The following is a 26,511-nucleotide window of genomic DNA, read 5'->3' as shown; positions in this document are numbered from 1 at the left end:
GAGGTGGCGGGCGCCTGTAGTCCCAGCTACTCGGGAGGCTGAGGTAGGAGAATGGCGTGAACCCGGGAGGCGGAGCTTGCAGTGAGCTGAGATCAGGCCACTGCACTCCAACCTGGGTGACAGAGCAAGACTCCGTCTCAAAAAAAAAGAAATGACAGAATGAAGAAGACCTAGTTTGTTAGTAGCTCAAGTGAAAAAGATGTCAGACTTTTAGTGAATAACCAGTTTAATGTGAGTGTGTAAGGTGCTGTAGCAGTGACAGTCCTGAGCATGCAGAGGCCCTGCTTCTGAACTATGTAGTCTAATATTTGCTACCTCAATTTCTGCTTACATGAATCAACTTGAAAGAAATGTTCATCTTCGAAGAGGTATGAATCAATCACCTCAGAGTGAAGGGCCCCAGAGTGCTGACAAGAATGTCAACAACAAAGCACACTGATTGGTTACAATGTGCAATTTCTCCATCTTGAGGACACACGTGGTTTGGAGTCCCATGATCCACGGCTCTCTGGCCTCGGGCAAGTTGTTTTGAGCTCTCTCAAGCTCATTTCTTCTTTTGCAAAATGGAGAATGGCATAATCTTCAGGTGGAAAGCAGATATACCTCAAATGCCATTAACACAATATTCGAGGATTTTATTATGGAAAGATGACAGAATATAGAAAAAGAAGAGGGCAGGGGAGATACCGTTCTTGTGTTCCCTGGCTGTATGACTTTTTTGCAGCTGATTAAAACTTAGCTCCCTCGGCCAGGCGCAGTAGCTCACGCCTGTAATCCCAGCGCTTTTGGAGGCCGAGGTGGGTCGATCACATGAGGTCAGGAACTCGAGACCAGCCTGACCAACATGGTGAAACCCTGTCTCTATTAAAAATACCAAATTAGCTGGGTGTGGTGGCGCATGCCTGTAATCTCAGCTACTCGAGAGGCTGAGGCAGGAGAATCGCTTGAATCCAGGAGGCAGAGGTTGCAGTGAGTCTAGATTGCGCGGTTGCACTGCAGCCTGACCAACAGGAGCGAAACTCCATCTCAAAAAACAACAACAACAAAAACCTGAGCTCCCTCATCTCTACAATGGGCATAAGAATAATGCCTAACAGACTGGGAAGTGTGCTCTGTAAGTGTGAAAGTATACACAAGTACTAGTATTTGAGTTCACAGAACCCTCAAACTCCTAACTCACAAGAAGAGGGTGCGTGTTCAGTTCCTAATTAAAGTTTTTGTATAATGGAATTTGGCCATTTTAGGCATTAAATTTTCCTGCAAGCTCTTGGCCACGACCTCATCCTTTTACGCACTGACCTCATGGTTCAGAGAGCACCTGAGCTGTCACAGCCACCTATGGCAGGAACTGTGGCACAGCACGGACATGCATAACTACAATAATGAAAATTGTGCTGTTACTTATTGCTATTTCTGTTAAAAGACGTGTTACTCTCCCCACATACTGGCTGTGATAGAGAAAGACTTTGTTTACAATTCCAGGCTCCAGACTATTCCAACCCAAATATACTTTCAGACTAACTGCTTTAGAAGGTTTCTGTAGGTTCACTGAATCTGTCTGCACGTTGACATCTGTAATGATTTGCCAATCAAAAGTGCTATTGGTATTAAAACAGAGGGTGGGGGAAGCTGTAACTTAGATCATTTCAAATCTCCCTTCAAATTCTAACATTCTATGACTCTCTGAATGCCACATTTTAAGAGGACAACAACCACTGTGGGCTCTGGAAGGTGCTGGAATAGCAAGGGGTCTGGAGATGATATGATATAGAGGAACTAGAGCTATTCCACCTGAAAAGAAATTTAAAGATATTAAGGTCATGAGCTGGTCTCAGGCAATTTAAAATTCTATCAGAGAGGGGAAAAACAACAGTACCATAAAGAAAGCTAGATGGAACCCATGGAACCAGATGGGAGGCAGATTTCTGGTGTGGTAAAAAGAAGTATCATCCAACAATAAAATAGACTCCCTTAGAAGGTGGCATGTTCCTCTTGTTTTCCTCAAGAACTCCCGGGAGTCCCTCGTCGACCTGAAAGACCCCCTGACAGCCCTGCTGAAGAGGGAACGCCACACTGAGACCACTCAGGCATGTGCCAGGGCTCCTTGTAATGCTAAGACTCTATCAATCTGCTAAATGGTTCCCTTTCTATGCCCAGGTCTATTTAATTCAGGGGAACTGCTCTGATGAACAGGCTCTTTTTACACAATGCTTTGAGCTTCTTTAACTCTGCCTGAGGACAGAACTGGGAGAAAGAAACACCCAAACAGTGTCTTCAGTGCAGGAGGTAGGGAGCAAGAGTGAAGCAGCGTGGGCAGCAGGCCTGGCTCAGATGCTGGCCATCCCTCTACGTGTGTGGTTTTAGCATGCGGACTAGAAGTCAAGGTGAATCTGTTTATAGTCTGTCCGCCTCAGAATCTGGGGAAACCCACTCCCCATGTCATTTTGCTTTTGATGATATTCTATACCCCAGGTTTTAAGGATGTGAAGAGCAAAAGAAATCATAAACGTGTTAATTTTGTAAATGAATACAAAAGTAATTCCAGAGTTTAACCCTAATATATAAGAGAACTTAAGTTATTTTTACGGATTCTGCCATGGCCCTCCAGTGTCCTCCTAAGCATGTCCAGTTTAACGTCAGTGGCTTTCAGAGGCTGGCCTCTTCGTATGAGCTGCTGCTGGGAGGAAGGGCATAAATGCACACCTGAAATACTCTCTACTGTCTGGACTACGAAAAGAATACTTGACTACAACGAAGAATGCTGGCATATCTAGAGAATTACAAGTCTTAGCTCTGTCATTTAGTCAAGTCCTTTAACTTTCAGGGAGGGCCTAAAGTTTTCTCAGCCCTCAAATGAAGACAGGGTGAGGTGAGGATCAACTTAAACAAATGGAGTAACTGGTTTGAAAAGAGTCAAGTTCCATATGAGAATAAGGTATTACGTTCATTTCTTTGGTACTTGAGTTGTTTCTACAGGGAAAACACACCCCAAATTACACATAAAAGAAATAATATAAACTAGGGACTGAAATAGCAGAACATGATTTTTTTTTTTTTTTTTGAGACGAAGTCTAGCTCTGTTACTCAGGCTGGAATGCAGTGGCTCGATCTTGGCTCACTGCAACCTCTGCCTCAGCCTCCTGAGTAGCTGGGAATACAGGCGCATGCCACCGCGCCTGGCTAATTTTTTATATTTTTAGTAGAGACAGGGTTTCACCATGTTGGTCAGGCTGGTCTCGAACTTCTGACCTCATGATCGGCCCGCCTCAGCCTCCCAAAGGCTGGCATTACAGGCGTGAGCCACTGTGCCCGGCCCAGAACATGGATTTGAATTGTCAAGACAAGAACCTAACTTCCTTCATGTTACCGGAGTCTGAAGCTTCATGCCGATTTGCTTCAATCCACTGCTTCTCAAAGCTTGAGGATACAGGGGAACAAATAATTTGAAAAATTACTATTATCTATTTTAAGAAAGGGATGCCACTGTTACTGTTACAGGGGTCAGAGCTGATGGAGGCCAAAGTAAGTAAATACAATACATTCTGCAAGCTAGAATCAACAGAAGAGAATGGAAAATAATGAATAATTTTTGGGTAGTGATAGGGAGAAGAAGAGGGAGGACCCTTGCAGGGGAGTCACTTGGGGACAATGCTACAGTAACTTCTGGGATCCAGAATCCACAACATTCTAACATTTGCTCTATTACTCAGTGCTAGAGAAAATTTGGTCACATGGTGCTGGGGCCCAGGTAAGGTTTCAGGTCTGCTTTCGCAAAATCTCAGAAACTCATTTTAAAAATGCAATACAGACTGCCGCTTCTGGGATGCATTTCCCTATTCTTTAAGTACAATTAAACCCTCTAGATATTAAATTTGAAACAAGCGTAAGAAAACTCTGAAAGGTGAAAAAAAGAAAGGACAAACTAGAGACCTCAGGACCCAAGGAATGACATGATGAAAAAACCCTGTTTTTTTTTTTTTTGGCTTCATATATCCTAGATTTGGAGGTAAAGAAGCGGGCTACCTGGAAATTGTAAAGGAGGCAGACAAAAAAGGCCCTCAAAAAAAACCTTCTGGGTGCAGTGGCTCACACCTGTAATCCCAGCACTTCGGGAGGCTGAGGCAGGTGGATCACCTGAGGTCAGGAATTTGAGACCAGCCTGGTCAACATGGTGAAACCCTGTCTCTACTAAAAATACAAAAAAATTAGCTGGGCATGGTGGCACATGCCTGTAGTCCCAGCTACTTGGGAGGCTGAGGCAGGAGAATCACTTGAAGCTGGGAGGCAGAAACTGTAGGGAGCCAAGATCATGCCATTGCACTCCAGCCTGGGCAACAAGAGTAAAACTCAGTCTCAAAAAAAAAAAAAAAGAAGCCAGCCTGCTTCCTGCTTTCTCTAGTTAAGGACTAGGAAGAGGCAGGTTAGCAGGTTAGGAACACAGAAAATATTAAGACAATAACTGCTATACCCCAGCCTAACAATGCAGAAGAAACTGTGACTCAACTCTACCCAATGGTAGCAACAGCTGAGTGGGAGCTTAGACTTCTACTTTTTCCAGGTGGTTGGTAATAGGGTACCCCATTCCCTTGCTGGGGTGGTATCAGAAAAAGCTAAGCAGGAAGTCAGGACTTTCAACCCTGACAGGTAGTAATGAGGTTCCCCACCCCTACCCATGGTGGAGCTAAACTTCCATCCCTGCTCAAAGAAATGAGAAACATCCCCTTTAGGGGTTAATGGGAGCAGACTGGGAACATGAAATTTTGCTTCCACCTCCCAGAAACAAGTGCTCCCCATCTCCACACCTCTGTTCCCCTGCCAAGACAGATGCTGAAAGAGAATGTTTAAATAAGATCCAGAGTCTCACACTATAATGTCCAAAATGTCCAGGTTCCAATAAAAAAATCACATACCAAGAACCAAGAAGACCTCAAACTGAATGAAAAAAAGACAAAAGAGGCCAATGCTGAGAGGAAAGATCTTAGAATGATCTGATGTAAGAATTTAACAGTCATCAGTGAGCCATTCTGAACACGCTTGCCACAAATGAAAAAAAAAAACAGAAAGTTTCAGCAAAGAAACAAAGATCCAAATAATCTTTGGATTCAAAGGGAAATTTTAGGTTTGAAAAGTACAATAAACTGGAACAAACACCAAAACCAAAAATGAAAACCCAAAACCCTCAACAGAAGGCTCAACAGCAGAATGGAGGAGGAAAATAATCAGTGACCTCAAAGACAGAAAAATGGAAAGTACCCAATGTGAGTAACAGAAAAAAAAACGAACAGAGCCTTAGAGACCCACGGGTCTACAACAAAATATCTAATCTTCATTTTTTTGGTATCCCAGAAGGCAAGGAGAAAGAGGACAGGGCAGAAGAAATACTTGAAGAAATCATGGCTGAAAACGCTTCACATTTAGCAAAAGACAGAAATCAGATTTAAGAAGACGAGTGAATTTCAAATACGGTAAACTCACAGAAATCCATACACACATAAAATCATAAACTTCTGAAAACTAAAGTCCAAGAAAAAATCTTGAAGGCATCAAGAGAGAAAAGACACATTACCAATAGAGAAAAAGAGCTTGAATGACAAATTTCTCATCAGAAACCATGGAGGCCAGAAGGAAGCGGCAGAACATTAAGAGCTGAAAGAAAAGAACTATCGCCCCGGAATTCTCCATTTGGTGAAAATATCCTTGGGGAATAAAGGGGATATTAAGACATTCTCAGATGAGGAAAACTAAGGATATTAAGACATTCTCAGATGAAGAAAAACTAAGAGAACTGTCTGACAGTTCTCTAGCCTACCTTAAAAGAACAGCTAAAGAGATTTCTCTAAACAGAAAGAAAACAATAAAAGAAGGAACCTTGGAACACCAGGAAGAAAAATAACACAGTAAAAAAAAATATGGGTAAATATAGCATACTTTCCTTCTTCTCTTGAGTCTTCTAAGTGATGTTTGACAGTTGAGGCAAAAATTTTACCATTATCTGATAAGAAATGGTTAAGACAGCTATATCACAAATGAGAGGATAAAGGAACAAAAATGGAAGGTTTCTACGCTTCACTTAAGCTGATAAAATGATAGTATTAGTAGACTGTGATACATTACATATAAACATATGAAACACCTAGAAGCATTAAAAAGCTAAAAAATATAGATAAATCAGAATAAAATCATATAAAATGCTCATGTAAACCAGAGGAAGGCAGGAAAAATAAAAAATCAGGGAAAACAAAGACAATAAAATGACAGGCTTAAGCTTTAATGTATCAATAATTACATTAAGTGTAAATGGTCTGAATAATACCGACTAGAAGACAGAGACTGGCAGAGCATATTAAAGATTATGATCTACCTGTATGCTATCTATAGGAAACTCACTTCAAATACAATAAAGTCAGGTTGAAAGTAAAAGAATAAAAAAATTATATTTATGCACACTATATAAGGGAAAGTAGCCATATTAATTTATCAGATAAAGTACACTTCAGAGCAAAGAAAATTACCAGAGACAAGAGACAGACATTATATAATGATAACAGGGTCAATTTGCCAAGAACATGTAATTCTCTCTATACATTTTTTTGAGACAGAATCTCGCTCTGTTGCCCAGGCTGGAGTGCAGTGGTGTGATCATGGCTCACTGCAACCTCTGCCTTCTGGGTTTAAGTGGTTCTCATGCCTCAGCCTCCTAAGTAGCTGGGATTACAGGCATGCGCCACCATGCCTGGCTAATTTTGTATTTTTTGTAGAGATGGGGTTTCACCATGTTGGTCAGGCTGGTCTCAAACCCCTGGCCTTAAGCGATCTGCCTTCTTTGGCCTCCCAAAGTGCAGGGACTACAGGCATGAGTCACTGTGCCCGGTAAGAACATATAGTTCTAAATGTGTATGCATCCACCAGAGCTGTAAAATATATGAAGCAAAAACTGATAGAACTGAAAGGAGAAATAAATAAATCCACAATTACAGTTGGAGGCTTCAATATTCTTCTCTCAACAACTGATGAAACGACTAGACAGATAATCAGTAAGGATACAGAAAAACTCAACATCATCATCGACCAACAGGACCTAGTCAACATTTATGAAATGCTGCATCCAACGACACCAAAATGCATATTCTTTTCAAGTGCCCATGGAACATATACCAAGATGTACCATAACCTGGGCCATAAAACAAACTTAATACATTTAAAACAACTGGAATCATATAGAATGTGTTCTCTGATTATAATAGAATCAAACTAGAGATCAGTAACAGCAAGTTAATGGGGAAATCTCCAAACACTTGGACACTAAATAATAAACACCTAAATAATTCATGGAACAAGGGAAATTTAAAAAAACACATTAAACTGAATGAAAGTGAAAATACAATGCAAAATTAATGAAACATAACTAAAGCCAGGCTGAGGGAAATTTATAGCACTAAATGCATGTATTAGATAAGCAGAAAAGTTTCAAACCAATCATATAGAAACTCCCACCTCAAAAACTTAGAAAAGGGCTGGGTACAATGGCTCATGCCTGTAATTCCAGCACTTTGGGAGGCCAGAGAGGGAGGAATGCTTGAACCCAGGGGTTCCATACTAGCCTGGGCAACATAGCAAGACCCTGTCTCTACAAAAAATAGAAAAATAGAAAGAATTAGCTAGGTGTGGTGGTAGGGACCTGTGGTCCCTGCTACTCGGGAGGCTGAGCTGCGGGCATCACTTGAGCCTGGGAGGTTGAGGCTTTAGTGAGCTATGACTGCATCACCACACTCCAGTCTAGGTGAAAGAGTGAGACCCTAAGTCAAAAAAAAAAAAAAAAAAAAAAAAAGTAAATGAAGAGGTATATAGTAAGATTCAGTATTGTAAAAACTCAATGAAGATGCCAATTCTCCCCAAAGTGATATAAACGTTTAAAGCAATGCCTATCAAAATCCTAGCAAGTTTCTGTGGATAAGATTATCCTAAAATTTATATGGAAAGCCAAAGGAACAAGAAAAGCAAAAACAATTTTGAGAAAGAAGAAAAAAGTGGGAGGTAACAATCTATCAAATTTTAAAACTTATGGTATTATGGCACTCAAGATTATGTGCTACTGGCAGAGGAAAAGACAAATAGATAAATGGAAAACAGCAGAGAACTCAGAAATAGAACCCACAAATACGCCAAACTGATTTTTCATTTTTAAAAAAAAAATTTTTCATAGAGACAAGGTCTCACCATGTTGCCCAGGATAGTCTTGAACTCCTGGGCTTAAGGGATCCTCCCTAAAAAGACACACTTACAGGATGGGAGAAAATACTTGCAAAGTACGTATCTGACAAAAGACTAGTATGTAGAATATATAAAGAACTCTAGAAAATCAACACTAAAACAATGAAATTAGAAAACAGGCAAGGGACATAAACATTTCACTGAAAAGGATATACAGATGGCGATTAAACACATAAAAGATGTTCAACATCATTTAGCCATCAGAGAAATGTAAATTAAAATCACAACAAGGTATTACACACACCTACCAGAATGGCTCAAGTAAATAATAGTGACCACACCAAATGCCGGTGAGGATGGAAAATACAGAGAAAGTGGATCTCTCAAGCACTGCTAGTGGCAGTGTAAAATGGTACAGCCACTCTGGAAAACAATTTGCCAATTTCTTAAAAAACAAAACATGTAATTATCATATGACCCAGCAATTACACTCCTGGGCATTTATCCCAGAGAAATGAAAATGTATGTTCACACAAAAATCTATATGCAAATGTTTACAGTGGACTTAATAGTCAAAAACTGGAAACAACCCCGATGTCCCTCAATGGATGAATGGTTGAACAAACTGTGGTTCCTCCAAATCACTGAATACTACTCAGCAGTGAAAAGGAATGAAGTGTTGATACAGAAAACCACCTTGATGAATCCCAGGGAATTATTCTGCGTGAAAAAGCCAATCCCCAAATTTCACATACTGTATGATTCCATTTATAGAACATTCTTAAAATGACATAATCATAAAAAATAGAGAACAGATGAGTGGTTGCCAGGAATTTAAAGAGGGGTGAAGGCAGAAGGAAGAGGATATGGTTATAAGACAGCAACAGGATGAATCTCTGTGGTCGTGGAAATGGCCTGTATCTTTATCTGTATCAGTATCCTGATTGTGATACTGTACTACAATATTGTAAGACGCCACTATGAGGGGAAACGGGATAAAAGGTATATGTGATTTCTGTATTATATTTTGTGACTGCTTCTGAAATACATAGTTATCTCAAAATAAAAAGTTTAATTAGAATAAAAATGCAATTGCAGTCTGTATATTTTAAGTTTTTATAATAAAATGTTGGGGAAAATGCAATGTAACTGTAGCAATGCAATCAAGTTCCCCCAGATCACTACCAAGATAGGAATTTCTTTCTTAATATGAAAGACAGTGTAGACAACGAATACTGCACATTTGACTCACCGTTTGTTTCTGGAGGCCATCTACTTTGTCCTCAGCATTGTCTTCTTTGTCTGTGTTGCCTCTAAATAAAAGTACAAAAAAGGCATCACATACTACCTAGGTCCCCCTTATCCACAGTTTCAGTTACCCTGGTCAACCACAGTCCAAAAATACTAAGATATTTTTGGGGAGAGACAGGGCGAGAGAGAGAGATCACATTTATATAACTTTTATTATGGTATATTGTTATAATTGTTCTATTATTATTGTTGTTAATCCCTTACTATCCCTAATTTATAAATTAATCTTTATCATAGGTGTGTTTATATAGGAGAAAACACAGTTTATACAGGGTTTGGTACTATCTGAAATTTCGGGTATCCCCCATGAATAAAGGGGGACTTCCGAGTCAGCCCTCTGTATCCACGGAGGATTGGTTCTCAGATCCTCAGGGATACCAATATCAGCAGATGATCAAGTCCCTTGGTTAGCCCTCTTTATCTGAGAGTTCTACATCCACAGACAAGGAGGGCTGACAATAGATCCCTTCTACCACAGGCACTCCAAGTCTTAGTTTTTCCCTCCCTTGTGGGAGAACTCAAGAGACACTGAGAATGAAAGAAACTATCACCAAACAGTTACCACTTCTACAGGCAAGGACCTTTATCAACTGAGACTGCAGCCTCATGTCTACTCAGGCAAGTTCAGAAAAAGGTAATTCCTGCCCATCAAGAGTCATACGAACAAGTGATTCTGATAAAAGAACACACTCTAGAAACTGAAGGCTGTGCACATCAAATGAGGCCTAATGTTGCAACTCCCCGGTCACAGTAGGACGAATCTTCCCACAGAATCACATTTGGCAAAAATCACTCCTTGGCTTGGAAGGGAGCTCTGCTGTCACTGGTTAACAAGGACATTTTCCCCTTGTTACCATCAGACCCTTGACGCTAGCTCAGCTGCCTAATGTCTTCTCTTTCGTAAGCTTAACTATTGCTGATGCCTACCTGTTTTTCATGATTCTTTTAAAAACTGACTTTGAGGGTGGGTGCAGTGGCTCACGCCTGCAATCTCAGCCCTTTGGGAGGCCGAGGTGGGCGGATCACCTGAGGTCAGGAGTTCGAGACCAGCCTGGCCAACATGGTGAAACTCCGTCTCTACTAAAAATACAAAAATTAGCCAGGCGTGGTGGTGGGTGCCTGTAATCCCAGCTACTCGGGAGGCTGAGGCAGGAGAATTGCTTGAAACCGGGAGGTGGAGGCTGCAATGAACCGAGATCATGCCACTGCACTTCAGCCTGGGTGAAAGAGTGAGACCTCGTCTCAACAAACAAACAAAAAAAAACCACACACAAAAAAAACCCCCCCCCAAAAACTGACTTTGATATATTACTGTCCCAAATATTCTTGTCCTTACTGCTCAAGTCCTAGAGGCAAGATAAGCTCCTGACTTTACTGCTTAACCGTAGAAAGAAAAGCCAACCCACAAAAAATAGCCTTTACGCCACATTCAGGCACCCATCCAGGGAGTGTTTTCCCTGAATCACTGAATGTAACATGAGAATCACCAGTCATATGGGTCTCTGTTAACATCTCCCAGAATGCATCTCTGTTATCTGTCCTCAAGAAACATGCTGGGGCAGCTGAAGTGATCATGAGGGGTTAAGGACAGATGGAAAATGCACTGCACACTTTTCTTGGCCTGAGCAAATAGTTAGGGGCTCCTGGCAGTGCCACACTCTCAGGTCTGTCCACAGTCCTGGGCAACGCAAAGCAGTATCTGCTACTTTTGGGGAGAAACTAAGAGATAAATGCTAAGAGCTAAATGCTATGTTTTGGCCGGGCGTGGCGTCTCACGCCTGTAATCCCAGCACTTTCGGAGGCCAAGGTGGACGGATCACGAGGTCAGGAGTTTAAAACCAGCCTGGCCAACATGGTGAAACCCCGTCTCTACTAAAAATACAAAAATCAGCTGGGCACGGTGGCACGTGTGCCTGTAGTTCCAGCTACTCAGGAAGCTGAGGCAGGAGGATTGCTTGAACACAGAAGGCGGAGGTTGCAGTGAGCCAAGATTGTGTCACTGCACTCTCGCCTAGGCGACAAAGCAAGACTCCATCTCAAAAAAAAAAAAAAAGCTATGTTTTCAAACATACAGATATAATTTGAAGAACTACAATTTTTAGCTGTTTATTTAGTTTTCCTATGTATTTATGTCAAGAGTAAATAAAAATCAAAGGAGATGCTTTCCATACTTTTTTGCACAGACTCCATGGACAAGCTGAAATGCCATGGCCGTCAAGGAGCGGCCCCTAAATCCATCTTGCTCAGGGACTATGCAATCCTTAGACAATACTGGAATTTCAGCTGAGGAACTAGTTCAAAGTCAGGAAGGCTGTGCTTATGTCTGTTCTTAGCTTTCTGTCAGGCATGGGAGGTCTGAATTCTTCCACAGGAATCCTCTGACCAGACAAGGGATGGGCATGGTTAAAAAGCTGGGCAGACTTTTAGAAAGGTGGGCAGCCTGGGGAACTCATGAGGAATAGGAACCGGTATTTGGTTCAAATTATGAAAAACAGTGGCAGTGTGGCAAGGTGTAGGGAGATGCCAGACACTGAGGAAGAGATACAAAGTGTGCTGAGTGTATGAGGAAGGGGTCACAGATCAGTGGCATGGCATGTCACATCAGGGCTGGCCCACGTGGCTTCTCACCTTTCAGGAATGTCTGAAGTCCCATCTGTAACACCCTGTTCTGCAGAAAGGGACTTCTCATCGGGCATCCCAACTTTCTCCAGGAAGCAAAGTGCTGGGTCTGCTCGCATGGCATTGTACCTTTCATAACCTGATCAAGAGTGGTGAGAAATGCCCGAAGTCATGTTAGAACTCACAACATTTGCTTTGGGCACTAGTCTTTTTGTTTTCCTTATTTAGTAAAGAATAAAACAAACACACACAAAAAAAACTTATTTAAGATTAATGAGATCCTATAAGACTATCAGGGAAAGATCCTGGTGCTAATGTGGACACCTTTGAGTAGTGTTTGACCAATAAACAATGGCTTATGGAAATACTCAGTGTCCACGAAAAGATGCAACTGTACAGATACAATTCTGTTTGCTGCTTCCTGTGAGTTGGTTTTGCAACTTCTTCCCCCATCCTCAACACTGGATACCTTGTTATGTCCTTAGTGGGCCTTGTTTTCTTATAGCTCACTTTTATCCCATGTGTTGGAAAGGGAAGCTGAACAACATGATGGATGGCAGGACTGAAATATAAAGAGAACTACGATGATTGTTTATTGCATTAAGACAGACCTGTGGCCTCTGTATCACAAATTCAGTACAAATCTTAATCCACACTGGCCAGGGCTTTGGAAGTGCTCCTCATCACACCCCAAAGTTAACAACAGACAGTGTTTTGACCCCGAACAGGGGCCTCAAAAAGGAAGCAAAACAATTTTAATAACCCTCATTTTCAGTTTGATAAAGTCTTTGAGTGAGGATTTATTTTATTGAACCTGATGTACTCTTAGAATGAGACAGCATTTGGCCACATAAAAGGCAAGAGTCCTCATGACAGGAGACGGAAGAGCTGAGTGTAAATAAGAACCAGCCTGGCTCTTAGGAACAAACCTGATTTTCCTGTGTTTGGTATTTCATTTCTATCTTGGTTTTTGTTCTCGAATCACTGTTGATGCAGTTGTATCCTTCATGCTGTAGGTAGCACCTGGTTCTTTTCCCTGAGGAGCTGTGGGTAGCTGATCTTTTAATTCACAGTGGCTCTCCTGCCATCTCCATGACAGGTGCTGCCCACATGAGGTACCTGGCATGAGAAGCTCTGCAGTGCCTTATGTTCTTTACTCACTTATTCCTTACAGCAATTACTTGACTGCTCTAAGTCTCTCATGAGGTCGTGAGCTTCCTAGGAGCAGAACCTGTATCTATTTTTGCTCATCATTATATAGTCAATATCTAGCAAAGGGCCTGACATGGTACAGACTGAACAAACAACTGACCGGATGAGTCGATTTTGCCTAGATTATTTCTCTTCCAATCATTGTCGTAGAAAGAAGAATCGCTCTCACCCTTTCCCCATGTTCCTGTCTCAGCTCACATCAAAACAGAAACTTCCCCAATACTCCTTTTAAGGAGGTTCCAGTCAGTTTCTCCACCTGCTCCTCATGAAGAGAGGGCTAATTTAAATGACAGGTGAGATGGTGAAATCCTTCCCTTACTGTCCCCTTACTACTGAGGGAGGCCAACTGTACAGGAGTATACTACCTTCACACTCTGTGCTCAGGCATGGAACAGGCTGGGACCCTCCCTGACCTGGGCAAGCTTCTATTCTGTAGACTTTCTCTTGTCATGTGTGGATCTGAAGCCTAGAGACAGATTCAGCAATTTTATTTCTCAATTAGGCGTGAAGCTGGAGGTGAGGAAGAATGACTATTTTAGTCCCCTAGAAAACCCTAACAACTGTACTGAAAAGAGGCCAGTAGGAGCTGCAACAGCAATACAAAGACAAACAGCAATGTGACAGGCCTGTGAGGGGGTGTCCGCTGCCTGCCTCTTTTCACTTAGTCTATAAGCTGCTCTCTAAGAATATCAACAGAAATACTAAAGTCCGTATGTCATGGAAAATTTCACAGATGCAGGCTACCTTGGAGGGGCAGTAGTCACTCAACCCAACTGAGCTGTCAAGAGCATCATTTAGAATAGGTTTGCCACAGAAGCCTTCTTGCTGCAGGCTAAAGCTCCAACCAAAAATTAAGCCAGTGCTAATGGGGTCAGCTTGGAGATGGATCCATGGCTATATTCATCTCATTTAACAGGGTTACAGCAGGCTTTGTCTGGAGCGGACTAAAAGATCCACAAGGCTGGGCATGGTGGCTCACGCCTGTAATCCCAACACTTTAGGAGGTGAAGGCAAGAGGATTGTTTTGAGTCTAGGAATCCGAGACCAGCCTAAGCAACATACGAGATCCCCTCTTTACAAAACATTAAAAAAAAAAAAAAATTTGCCAGGCATGGTGGTGTGCACCCGTAGCCCCAGCCACTTGGGAGGCTGAGGTGGACGGATCACTTGAACCTGGGAGTTCAAGGCTACAGTGAACTGTGATCACGCCACTGTACTCCAGCCTGAGTGACAAGAGTGAGACACTGTCTCTTAAAAAAAAAAAAAAAAAAAGATTCACAAAACCTCAGTCAACGGTCATGTGTTTCTTTTTTTTTTTTTTTTTTTTTGAGGCAGAGTCTCGCTCTGTCGCCCGGACTGGAGTGCAGTGGCCGGATCTCAGCTCACTGCAAGCTCCGCCTCCCGGGTTTACGCCATTCTCCTGCCTCAGCCTCCGGAGTAGCTGGGACTACAGGCGCCCGCCACCTCGCCCGGCTAGTTTTTGTATTTTTTTTTTTTAGTAGAGACGGGGTTTCACTGTGTTAGCCAGGATGGTCTCGAGCTCCTGACCTCGTGATCCGCCCGTCTCGGCCTCCCAAAGTGCTGGGATTACAGGCTTGAGCCACCGCGCCCGGCCAGTCATGTGTTTCTTAACAAAGAAAATGGTTGCAGCCCTACAGCTCATACTTAATTAACCAAGGCATGCAGGTGAAGTGAAGAGGGCTTCCTGACACAATATCCCTGAAAAGTGAACACTAGACAGACTGGCTTTCTGAAAATGGCTGAGTATCACATCTCCAGAGCTGCTGACTATCTGAGAAGCTGTCACCTGGTAAGACATGCTGTGTGTGCCTGGTTATACTGTGATGAGGGCTAAGATTAGAAAGGGGTGGTCAGATGTGCTACCTAGATGAGGACAGGTCTAAGACTAAGCTCATGGAATAGGTAGCAGCCAGGCAGGGGCAGGATCTGATGACTCCGGAGGGTGCCAAGGAGGATGGGCCCATGAGGCATCTGTCCAACCTCATCTAAGTTGACTCCAACGTAACCATCCAACTAAACTGATCTGGCCCTATGCAGAGTCTGCCTTTATGGCTTAGGATTAGTCTCTTAGCACTGAGGACAGAGGCTGTTTCTTCTCTTGTCTTTATAGCATTATCTGCTAAACTCATCCTGTACAATGAGACACTTCAAACACTGCACAAGTCATCTTCAAGGCCTCTGCCCCTCAGCTGTAACTGTAAATTCCAAATTCACCTCAACTGACAATCTGTGAGATTCTGAATGGAATTGAGTGATGAAGTGTCATCTTAACATCTCACAGGTGTGATCAGGAAAAACAATTTATACTCCCCAAACCTGCTTCAATGAGCAGAAGAGTTTGGGAGCACCTTATGTATCATCTGGGTTGACTCTATCTCCAATATGAGACTAAGAGATCAACTGATTAATCCCAATACCCTGAATGGTGATTAGGGATTAGGAAACTAGAAGGTGGAGCGTCAAAAATAACTTGTCTTTTCCAGGTGAGAAAGCGTCTTGGACCTCCTTAGATTCCTGTCCACTTTTACACATTCTGAGGCTGTGTCCTTCGCATGAGATTATATCTTCCCGGTGAGTTGTATCTAGCATCATTGTGTAATGACCCCCTTTCATTACACAATGAAAAATGATGCTTTTTGCCTCACAGACTGTGTGTGATACTGATTTGCCTTACCGGGTTGTTGTTAGTATTTTCTGGGCATGTCGTTTCACCTCTTGGATGTCAACTTCACTCTGTCCTCTACGTCTCATCTTCTCTTTCATGTCTTCATCTCTTTATCTCTCAGGGATCTGTTTCTTTAGCTCTGCTTTCTTGGACCAGAGAGCTTTTTCTTGCTTCCCTTTCCTGGAGGGGCAACCCTTTCAAGGCCATGTTTTCCATTTCTGTGGGTATTAAAAACCCAGTACCTCTGGTCCACTATCATATTGGCCCCCTAAGCTTTCAGTTCTGCTTTAAATGACTTCTGCATTTGGGGACTTGCCTTATTTCTTCCAAGTCCTGATCCGCCTTGATTTTCTGTATGTCTATAGTGGGTGTGTTGGGATGGGGGAGGAAGAAATAGCAGCATCTAAATTCTACCTGCCATAGTTCTGGGACTTCAGATGTGTTCTCTTTTCACAGCATGTTGTTGCCATGCAGGGATCTGACAATGTGCCCTAAAACCACCACTGAAATGAGACCCAGGGTCACTGGACCTTCCCCCACACACCAAATTCAGATGCTCTGGAATCTGGCTGTCTTTTGCAGCCTGTCATCTTCTGGGGTCCTTCCAAAACTAGGTTAAACCAAGTCTGGGTTGCATTGTGGTCCCCTGTGACTAACAGGGAGGTCACACACTTCTTTCTACTTTGGAGCTGAGTTCTACCTCTGCACTGTCCAACAGAGGAGCCACTAACAGATGCTAGTAACAGATGCTAAAGTAACAACAAACAACAGAGGAGTCACAACAGAGGAGCCATGGGGCTATTTAAATTTGAATTAATTAAAAGTACATACAAATACACTTGCTCCGTTACATTAGTCACATTGTAAGTGCTCAACAGCCACATAGGGCTAGTGGCTTCCACAGCAGACAGTGCAGAATTAGGGCATTTCGATCATCGCATGTAGTTCTACTGGACAGCACCGCTTTAGCCTAACCCCAGCGGTTTGACAAAGGGTTCTCAGTAGCACTGCACCACTGAAGCCTGCATTCTCAATACCAGCAACCAAGTTTTGAGTGGATTCCAAATTAAAATATGTATAGGCATGGTTGTTACTTAAATATAGCTCGTTAGCCTATAAAAACTGTAAGAACTTAAATATAGCTGGTTAGCCTGTAAAAACTGAAGAATTCCCTTTAAAGAACATGCATTAGAAAGTTAACAACCTTCCAAAGGTAGAGTAATATGGTAGAGTGGAATAGCACCTAGCACCTATTATGTACCAAGCACTGTTCTAGGTGGTCTACATTTAATGTAATATTTAATCTTTAAACAATCCCTAGGTAGGCTGTTTTGATACTATACCTCCTCCATTGTATAAGTGAGAAAATAACTCAGAGAAGCTGATGACTTGCCCAATGTCACACATTTAGTAAGCCGTGGAGTTGATAGCTAAAGCCAGGTATACCTAATTCTTTTCACTTTAAATCTTGCTCCTCATTTTAACATTTCTGTTGATTCACCTGGCAGGGAAAGTGTCTGTCAGGCATACTGTGGGTGACTATCACTTGACCCTTTCATCATTCATTTTAATGGCTGGCAGCTGGCTGAAAGCAAGGGCAGCTGTTTAAAACACTGCCAGAGGTGAAGAAAGGGAGCACTTACTTCAGTTTTTCTAAGTGTTTAAAAAACCTCTCAGTCCCCTTTAGTGGCTCAATTACCAAATTTTTAAAAAAGATAGTCTATGCTATCTTGTGTGCTTAGTTTTTTAAATGCCAATAGAGTAAAAGATACACACTAGGAATATATAGATTATCTAGAATGACCTTATAATTCTGCACATATATGAAATGCTGAAACTTAGCGTTTCCCACCATTTATTTACTCCTTCATTCAAGGTGCCTACTATGTGCCAGGCACTGGGACTATTAGAGGCAGTCCCATATCTGACAGCATGGACAAACAAGGGAGGAAGATATACACCAAACAGGTTCTTTGTGGCCTGAATGTTCCTCAATAATATAATATTCGCAGTATTATTGTGAGCCATATATTCATCTGGTGGAAATTCCAAGGGGGCAGCGGTGAAGCTCTACTTTTTGAGATGAATGTGTAACAGAATGATGGAGTTTTGCAGGAACATGCCGAGCTTAGAGTGGCTGAACTCATCCTTCCTGGGGGAAACTGATCCAGAAGGGAACGCCTTCAGAGAAATACACACCATGCTTGAACACGCCAATGAGAAGGGACTTATCGGCTTCAGCATCCCACCAATCCACTGGGATCTCCATGTAGTCGATGTCGGGCAGAGGCACATCCAGCTCCCTAGGGAAGGAAGGGCGTAGACTCAAAACAACACAAAAGCTACCGGCCCAACCCTGGTATTAGGCCACAGTCCTAGTGGCATGCTGAGATGCTAAGGTAACAATAAACAAAAGAGTTAGGAAGGCTGTGGGTCATCATTTCTCAACCAGAGCTTTGCATGAGAATCACTTAGGGAGTGATTTAAGCATAAGTACTTGATTTCCAGGCTCCACCTTTGACAGCCTGACACAGTCTTGAAGCACCTCTTGGAGAACCCAATGTCAGTTGGTCCAGGGTGGCATTTTGGGATCCACATGTATGGAGTTCTAATGTGCACCTTATGTGAACCATAGCAAAGGCCATTGATATATTGGACATCTGAAGGTAGAGCTTATCCAACAGTTGAATTCATACATGATGGAATGTTTAAAATAGTACCCAAATCATCGTGGCTCAGTATGTTGCCGCAACAAGTAGAGATCTTACGTACCATTTAAGAACAAGAGTCCACTCTGGAACAAGTGGGTATATCAGGAGGCCTTTCAGAGAGTAAGTGCCATAACAGGTGGCACCTCCTGGCAGTGGTCTATTAGATTAAAAATGATCAAAAACTGCATTGCCCCTGGCCAGAGGGATGCACATAACTCACTCTAGGCCAGACATGCAGGTGTTAGCCCCTCTCTGAGTTTCTGTCCATGTTTTGAGAGCTCATATAAACCCTAAGTTCACTGTCCTCATTCATCTGAGTACAGTCCTCGCTCTTTAAGGCTTTGGGGTTTAGGGAATAGCATGCACCTAGATGGCTTCTCCCTCCCCATCCAGCTGCCTCCGAAGTTTCTTCTTCCGTCAGGCTCTTACTGTGACACAGGACTGAATGCTCCCTACCAGGCCCAGCTTCCTCTGTGGGGGTAGTGTTTCCTGACCCCCACCTTTCCAGGGATCCAAGGCTCTGCCTGCACAGTGCCATGGCTGAATGACTTCTCTGGGATGAACTGCTGTTCATGTCTCATGGCAACTTCTTCACAAGAAGGTATTCAACCTTAACAGGAGCAGTTAAGAGACAGAGGAATGCAGAGGAAGGAAGAGGGTGGGCAGCAGACTTACTCTCTCCGTGTTCTACCTAGCTACCACCTATGACTTCCTACACATGACAGTGGTAAGTTCAGACTACTTCTGCCAGGTAACACCTGATGGAAATTATCAGGCGGAATTCTGCTGCATTTATATGACTCAAATTGAACCTGTCTATCAAACACACAACCTCCCCATCCCTGCTGGAAATTACAACAGTGACTCTGAAAGGCATAAAAAGTGACAACAGTTGCTGAGAAGCCTGGCTCTGATTATAAGTTGACCCATGGGTAGGGTTGTCTATGTTCCTCCCTCTTACTTTAGAGCTCCTATGAACTCTAGAGACACTAGCATTGTTCAAAGGAAAGCAAGAGAAAGAAGAAACCATGGCCCCAGGTAATCTCAACACAAAGTCTGAATATCAGAACTCCTGGTATTCTCTAGGAATAACAGGTGTGCACAGGGCTAGCAAACTGCACCTGGTGACCCCATTTACAAACTGGGTCTTTCTGACAGCTTTATTAAGGGCCAGCTGAGAACCTGGTAGCCTCACTCTTGGAAATCTTGGGATACTCCCACAGGATTCTATAGCTTTCAAAACACTAATTTGCAAAACTAACATGCAACAAATCCAATAGGCCACACCTATTATTCATATGATCAGCAAATAAAAGAAATACGTATATGAGTACTATCGCCAAGAATGGGATGGTGGGTAAAACTTCCAGTCTATACATGTCAGATCAGTAACTGACACTCACTCTACAGTAAATGACTGTTTTAAAAGAAAATTTACAACACTTTTGAGGGAAATAAAATGAACTAACTCACCAAAAGCTAGGTTTCTAAGAAATGGTTTTCTCCTTTATTTTATTTGTAGATGACCTGATGAATTGTCCTTATTGTACTTGCCTGTTCTCCCATCCGGGTCACTGGTCCTGGGCAGGGGGTAGGAGGAACATGGGCCTCTTTAAGCACAGGCAAGTTTGACCAGCTCCATGAATAGGCATTTTATGTCAATTCTTTAATGTTGACATGTTAAGTCTGATTTGCTTTACCTGGCAGGAGTTCCTTCAAATGCTTTCTCAGCTGCTTCTCCCAGTATTTCAGCTTTTAGGTAGTACAGCATCCGGACTCGCAAAAGTACTCTATGAAAGTTGAACACATTAATGCAAACAAATTAGAACCATAACTGTCTGTGAACCACATGCCCAAGTTAACACTGGGAAATTCTGGACATTCCCATGTAGTTAATATTATGAAGCAATCGAAGAGAAGGCACTAGAGAAACAAAACATTATGGCAAAACATTATTATGCTCATTCCCATTTTCCAAAAAAAAAATGACTACATCAGTTATCTGTTAGATCATCCTGTGAGCCACAGCGGGCAGCAGGAACAGACAGCGCTTCTCATCTTTAAGAGTACTCACCCCTTCCATGTGGCCACAGTGACCTCTTAGGCAGAGGTAGCTTCTGAAAGGCCAGCTACTGAAGAGTGAGTAGGGTGAACAGTGGTGCTTTCAAACAGTTTCACTTGTACACAGTTAAATGAATAAATGAATAAAGGCAAGTGCCTATTTTTCATGGATGTCTTCTCTTCTGAGGTGCTCAATTCATTTTTATTCTGTATGGACCACAATCAGGCTCCATAGGAATGCATCAAACATGTCTCAGACAAAGCAATTAAGCAAGTATTTGTCGGGCAACTACTATATGCTCTACATCTTGCCGGATGCTATAGGTATGTAATAAAAGTAATGCCTTTTGCCATTGGAGGACCCTTGCCCACAAGCCGGCATCATGCTCTTGGGCATCCCAGCCCGCAGAGTCATGAGCCAATACCCAGTCTGTGGTATTCTGTTATAGCAGCAGAAAATGGACTATGACAAAGGCCTCTAAGAAAGCACAATTTCTATCTATTAGATCTGGGTAGAAAGTGCCACTGTGGGCTCAAGTTGTAAGTGGAAACACACAAAGTCAGAACTTACAGATTGCAAAGAACCCTTATTATCTCTGGTATACCATTTCTCATCTCAGCTGTCAATCAACTCAAATAATTCTGAGAGTATTTATTATTATTATTATTTTTTGAGATGGAGTTTTGCTCGTCGCCCAGGCTGGAGTGCAATGGCGCAATCTTGGTTCACTGCAACCTCCCGCTCCCGGCTTCTGTTCTCCTGCCTCAGCCTCCCGAGTAGCTGGGATTACAGGTACCCACCACCACACTTGGCTAATTTTTTACATTTTTAGTAGAGATGGGGTTTCACCATGTTGGCCAGGCTGGTCCTGAACTCCTGACCTCAGATGATTCACCCATCCTGGCCTCCCAAAGTGCTGGGATTATAGGCGTGAGCCACCGCACCCAACCTGTTTGTTTGTTCATTTTTAAAGCCCAGAGAATAAGAACTCTTAAGAATTTACAACCCCTGCCAATCCTTAATTTGTAGATGGTCATAGCTGACAGCCTCCTTAGTAAAAACTGCAACAGAATGTCAGAGTTCTGCCTGCTGAGACTTAGCTCAATTAAAGTAGGGCTTTCCTGAAAATGTCTGTCTCCTTAAGACAGGGAGAGCTGTTTCCATTTCCATAAAGAGAAACAAATGTGTTGATGTCTGACAATATCTGCGGCATGAGAGAACAGAATTTAAAGCCAATGGTATTCAATTCTCCTCCAAATGGAAGGGAAATCAATTCAGAGGATGGATGGACAATTCCTTCTAGCCAGCCCCTCCTCCCAGCTGGCATCTGAACTCAAAGGGACACACAGCTGCAGCAGCTTTGTAACGCCCTCGGTTTAGCCAAAGAAAACAATCCATTAATATTTTGGGTGGCGACATATCCTTTTTTTCTTTTTAAAAGTATTTTACTGATGTGAAATATACTTCCATAACGTACACAATGCAAAAATGTATAACTTAATGAATTCCTACAAACAAAACATACATGTGTATTCAGCATCCAGATCAGGAAGCAGACTATTTTCCCTTAAGTCCCCTTGGTATTCCCTTCTAGTTACTATCCCACCCTCAGTGGATAACCATTATCCTGTCTGCTTTTAGCTTGGATTTGAAACAGTGCTTTTTCACTTTTTAAAGGTTCTTTAGATGATAATTTCATGGCTAAAATAATAATCGTGCTAATAATAACAACACATTGAGTGCTTACTGCTGTCTCTGAAGAGCTTGTACTTTTGTGTACAATAGTTTTTATTACAGTATTGGGCATGAGACTTATCTTCAATTATTTGAGGTGATCAAGGGAAAGGATTAAACTTTATCTGTAAAAGAGGAAAAAAACACCACACAACCCAACAACTACAGAATCATTAAGAAGATGTTACAGGGAGACGGGAAAACCCAAGCAAAAGCTCTTAACCTATAAGGTAATAAATTCTTGCAGAGGTGTGCAACCGGACGCCCTCACACTGCCTACCAGGAATGCTGGGAAGATAACTCTTGCATGACTTTGACACGAATTACATCATTTCCAAGGGTCAGATACATTGCACAGTGGTACAGTATCCACATGCAAACTTGCCACTGTTTTGTTGCTGAATGCCCAAGTCCCCAAGACTAAACTACATATGAACAAAGTTTCATTTTCAATCACTGTTTTCTTTTTGCTACCTCCATCCCACTCAACCCCAGCTGTTAGCCTACAGATACAAAGCATACTACCTCAAATGCATGCCTATCAAATAACTGAAGGCCATGAATGGCATCAGCAAACTGGAAGAGGAGGCTGAGAGTGGCAGCGACTAAGGTCACAATGTTCTGCCCTTGTTAATGTGATCTCAGGGGCAGAGGATGAACTGACTGGTTTTTGAGAGTCAAAACAGAAAAATCCTCAGGGGTATATACAATGCAATGGCAGAGGGGCCAGGTTCTGTGGGAGAGCAGAGGTACTGTTAAAGGAGTTACAGGACCTGTAACATGAATTCTGACCCAGCTGAGACCACAGATAACACATCCTGTCTTTCTAGACCTCGCATGGAAGTAGCACAAGAGCATGAAGCGGTCTCCCTGTGACATTCCCAGGAATCGAAGCAGTCTGAGCCGGGCTGCCACCAGGGTATGGGAGGAGGGACACTCACTTGTTGCAGTGCTGTTTGAGATGTTTCTTATAGCCGTCATCATGCAAGACCACCTCGGGGTTGCAGGTGGCCAGCCAATCTGCATCCTTTAGCTCTGGGATTAGCAGCTGGTTCTTCGTCTTCTTCCCCTTCCTCCCTCTAGGGACTGGGGCAGACAAGCCTGAAACAGAAAGAGAGCATAGGGCAAGTGGATAGCCAAGGGGGGTTAAACACAAGTTTTAGAACAGAGCTGGACTGGGGTTTGTTAGAACAGATTTGGGCTGTGGTCTGGATAGCAGACCCTACTCCTTAGCCCATAGGTGGTGGTGGTGGGAAGGCCTTGCACTTGGTCTCCTCCTTAGTAAACAAACTCCAGGACCACTTAGTCTGTCAGTAAGATTTCCCAAGTACCCTGTGAGGATTAAGAAAGGTGTAACATAACCTGTGCCCTTTGGGAACTTATAACCTGGCTGGGAGAAAAGGAGTAATTGACTTGAAACTTCAAGGGGAGCCTTAACCAAGGACAGGGAAGAAGGAGTGTGGCACAAGAAAAGGCACAGAGGTGGGACAGGGACAGGATGGTGAAACGCAAAAGGCAAGTCAGAGAGCACTGGGTGTGCATCCCTAATTCAAAAGGGGAACCCGTGTGAGACTCAGGTTAGTGGGCAGGACTGGATGTGGGAAACTTTAAGAGGGCCCAGTTGTACTTAAACAAAATATCACAGGTAACACTGGGAGATTCTGAGGCAGAACTGAAAGCAACATCTTTTCCCACTGGTAACATTCTGAAAAACACCTGAGAAAGAGAAGTCTCCCAGAGCACAGCAACACGGCCCCACAGAGGAAGAGGGAATGAAGTGCATGGGAGTCTGTGCTTCTTAGGTGTGGCCCTGCCACCTCTCACCTGAGTGGTTCTGGAGGGTCTGGGCTTGCCCGTCTTTGGTAGGTGTGATCAGTTCCCAAATGAAACTCTTGATCTTCTCGTCCCCCTTATAATGCTTGACACAGTACACCAGGAGGGCACGGCAAATCATCTCCATGTCCTTCTCGTTCAGATGCCATTTGAATCGGCCATGAGTCAAGATGTCCTTCCACCGGCCCCAGCTGACAGTGGACATACAGACAGGTGTTGGAGGGAGGATGGGCCAGGTCATGCATGCAGCCTCCCCACAGGAGGAGAAACAAGAGCCATACATGCTTTTGTTCTCTGTAGGTCTGTTAATCATCCCAAGGGCTTTGTCCCGAAAGGCCTTTGAGGACCACCTGACTGTAGCACACCAAATATCACTAAGGTGGACGTTGGACACTGAGAACTTCGTATGGCCACTACATTGTTAAAAACGGAGGGACCAAAATACTGGGAGCAGGGAATAAATTCGGAATTAAAGAGTCCAGCAGCATTATTCAAAAGCAATGATGAGCTCACAGAAGCTGAACCTTTGATTTCTACCAGAGTCAAAGCCCCACACGAATCATGCCTTGACTATAACATCTGTTGTGTGGACTCCTCATATATCCTTGGGGGTTGGGGGAAGCAGGAAATCAGTACCAGACAGCAAATTAGTACCAGAGATTTGCTGTGACAGGCATATGAGAAAACCATGGCATGTCTGCATTGTGGTTGCAGAGCATATGGTGACTGAGAGGGATTCTGGGCAGAAGGCATGGTTCTCTCTTGCTCCAACAGATCCCCCTCTGCCCTATAATCCCAAAGGTGACTGGAGAGACATGCTAGACAAATCTTGGGGACTGAAAAACAGAGGGGAACAAACAACAACACCACCACCACCACCACCAAGCAGAGCCAATACCCACCCAAAGATGAGCAGGTTCTTCTCTACCCGGAAGCACTCCGCTCGGAGGTAGCGCCTGGCTTTGTCATTGAGGCGCCTGGATCTCGTAGGCCTTTCATCTGAGTCGCTGTCTAACTCTGAAAACTCCATGAGCTCGTCTTCCTCAAACGAGTTGTAGTGTTTGGTCTGCTTTCTCACACGAGGTCGGTCGATCACTAAGCTTTCCTAGAAATGGAGAGGACTACTGGGAAGAAAGTCCTCTTTTCTCTACTCCTATCACAATGTATAAGTGTATCCCCAGGACACATTTGGGATAGAATCATGCCCCTGTCTCATCCTCCAGCACTAAAGGCTCTTCCCAGCAGACCTGCTGTCTCCATGACCACAGGACAAGCAGACAGGATTCTCTGGGACTTGCTCAAGTTGGCGTGCTCCCTGGCCCCCAGGGCTGCTTGTCACCATCTGTTCTTTCTGTAGTCATTCTACCCGGGGTGTGGGCAGGCAAGGCCCCCCCCCAGTGACCAAAGTGGTGGTCAGCTCTTGCTAAGAAAGCCTGGAGTGGTGAAGACCCAGCTGTTCTGCCCAGCATGCAGAGAGCAGTCTGCACTCTGGAGACAAGACAAGCCAGAGAATTCCATCTGCTCAGCAACTTTCTCAAGACAAACGCATATTCCTGCTTTATTTATCTGCCTTCGACTGGTTCTATCCACTAACCCTTTGCCTTTCACTGAAAACACCATCTCCAGCTCAGGAGCCTCAGTTATTCTGATGGCTCCCCTGGCCATGTGTCTTCTATAGTCTCCATTGCTTCCTGCTCCTCACTCCTTCCCCCTATACCTCTTCCCCAAGCCAGGCTAACTTCCTGAGTACTCCACACAGCCCAGGTAACAAATGTCCAGTGTTATCCCTGCTTTGATCACCGTGCTTCCCAACAAAGAAGGCTCCAATTGCTTCTGCCTGGCTACAAAGCCACAGTGCTTTCTTCCCCTGCTTGGACCCAATGTCCTGCACACACAGTAGTTTTTTGATTGTGACACTGTGAAACACTTAGAACAGGTTACTGTAGGATCTTCTTAAACGAGGAAAATCAGCATTTCTATTTATAGGAGAAAAGAGGGTGGATTAAGCAACCTGTGGTGGTTCTGGCTGGGTGCTGGTTACTGAATTAGCTAGCTACAAGGAGGGACTGTCTCCCGGGTCTGTGGAACCATGAGAGTTCAATACTTACCTGAGAAGACACTAATCCTGAAGT

General features: G+C 43.3%; 1 protein-coding gene across 1 annotated transcript in view; it reads right to left on the bottom strand.

Annotated features, from left to right (window-relative positions):
• Positions 1-26,511, bottom strand: part of CHD6 (chromodomain helicase DNA binding protein 6) — a 219,429-nt gene that overhangs the window by 26,282 nt on the left and 166,636 nt on the right. Inside the window, exons 21-27 of the mRNA XM_011929036.1 lie at positions 25,282-25,484; positions 24,371-24,570; positions 23,488-23,647; positions 20,451-20,540; positions 18,239-18,342; positions 12,151-12,280; positions 9,464-9,524 (exon numbers count right to left, since the gene is read on the bottom strand). Coding sequence (XP_011784426.1) covers positions 9,464-9,524; positions 12,151-12,280; positions 18,239-18,342; positions 20,451-20,540; positions 23,488-23,647; positions 24,371-24,570; positions 25,282-25,484 — 948 coding nt within the window. The remainder of the gene's footprint in view (positions 1-9,463; positions 9,525-12,150; positions 12,281-18,238; positions 18,343-20,450; positions 20,541-23,487; positions 23,648-24,370; positions 24,571-25,281; positions 25,485-26,511) is intronic.

The sequence above is a fragment of the Colobus angolensis genome, unplaced genomic scaffold (genome assembly GCF_000951035.1).
Source record: "Colobus angolensis palliatus isolate OR3802 unplaced genomic scaffold, Cang.pa_1.0 Scaffold8, whole genome shotgun sequence".
In the NCBI taxonomy this organism is placed as follows: domain Eukaryota; kingdom Metazoa; phylum Chordata; class Mammalia; order Primates; family Cercopithecidae; genus Colobus; species Colobus angolensis.
Note: the sequence above shows the minus strand (reverse complement) of the source record. Positions and strands in the feature narration are given on the sequence as shown.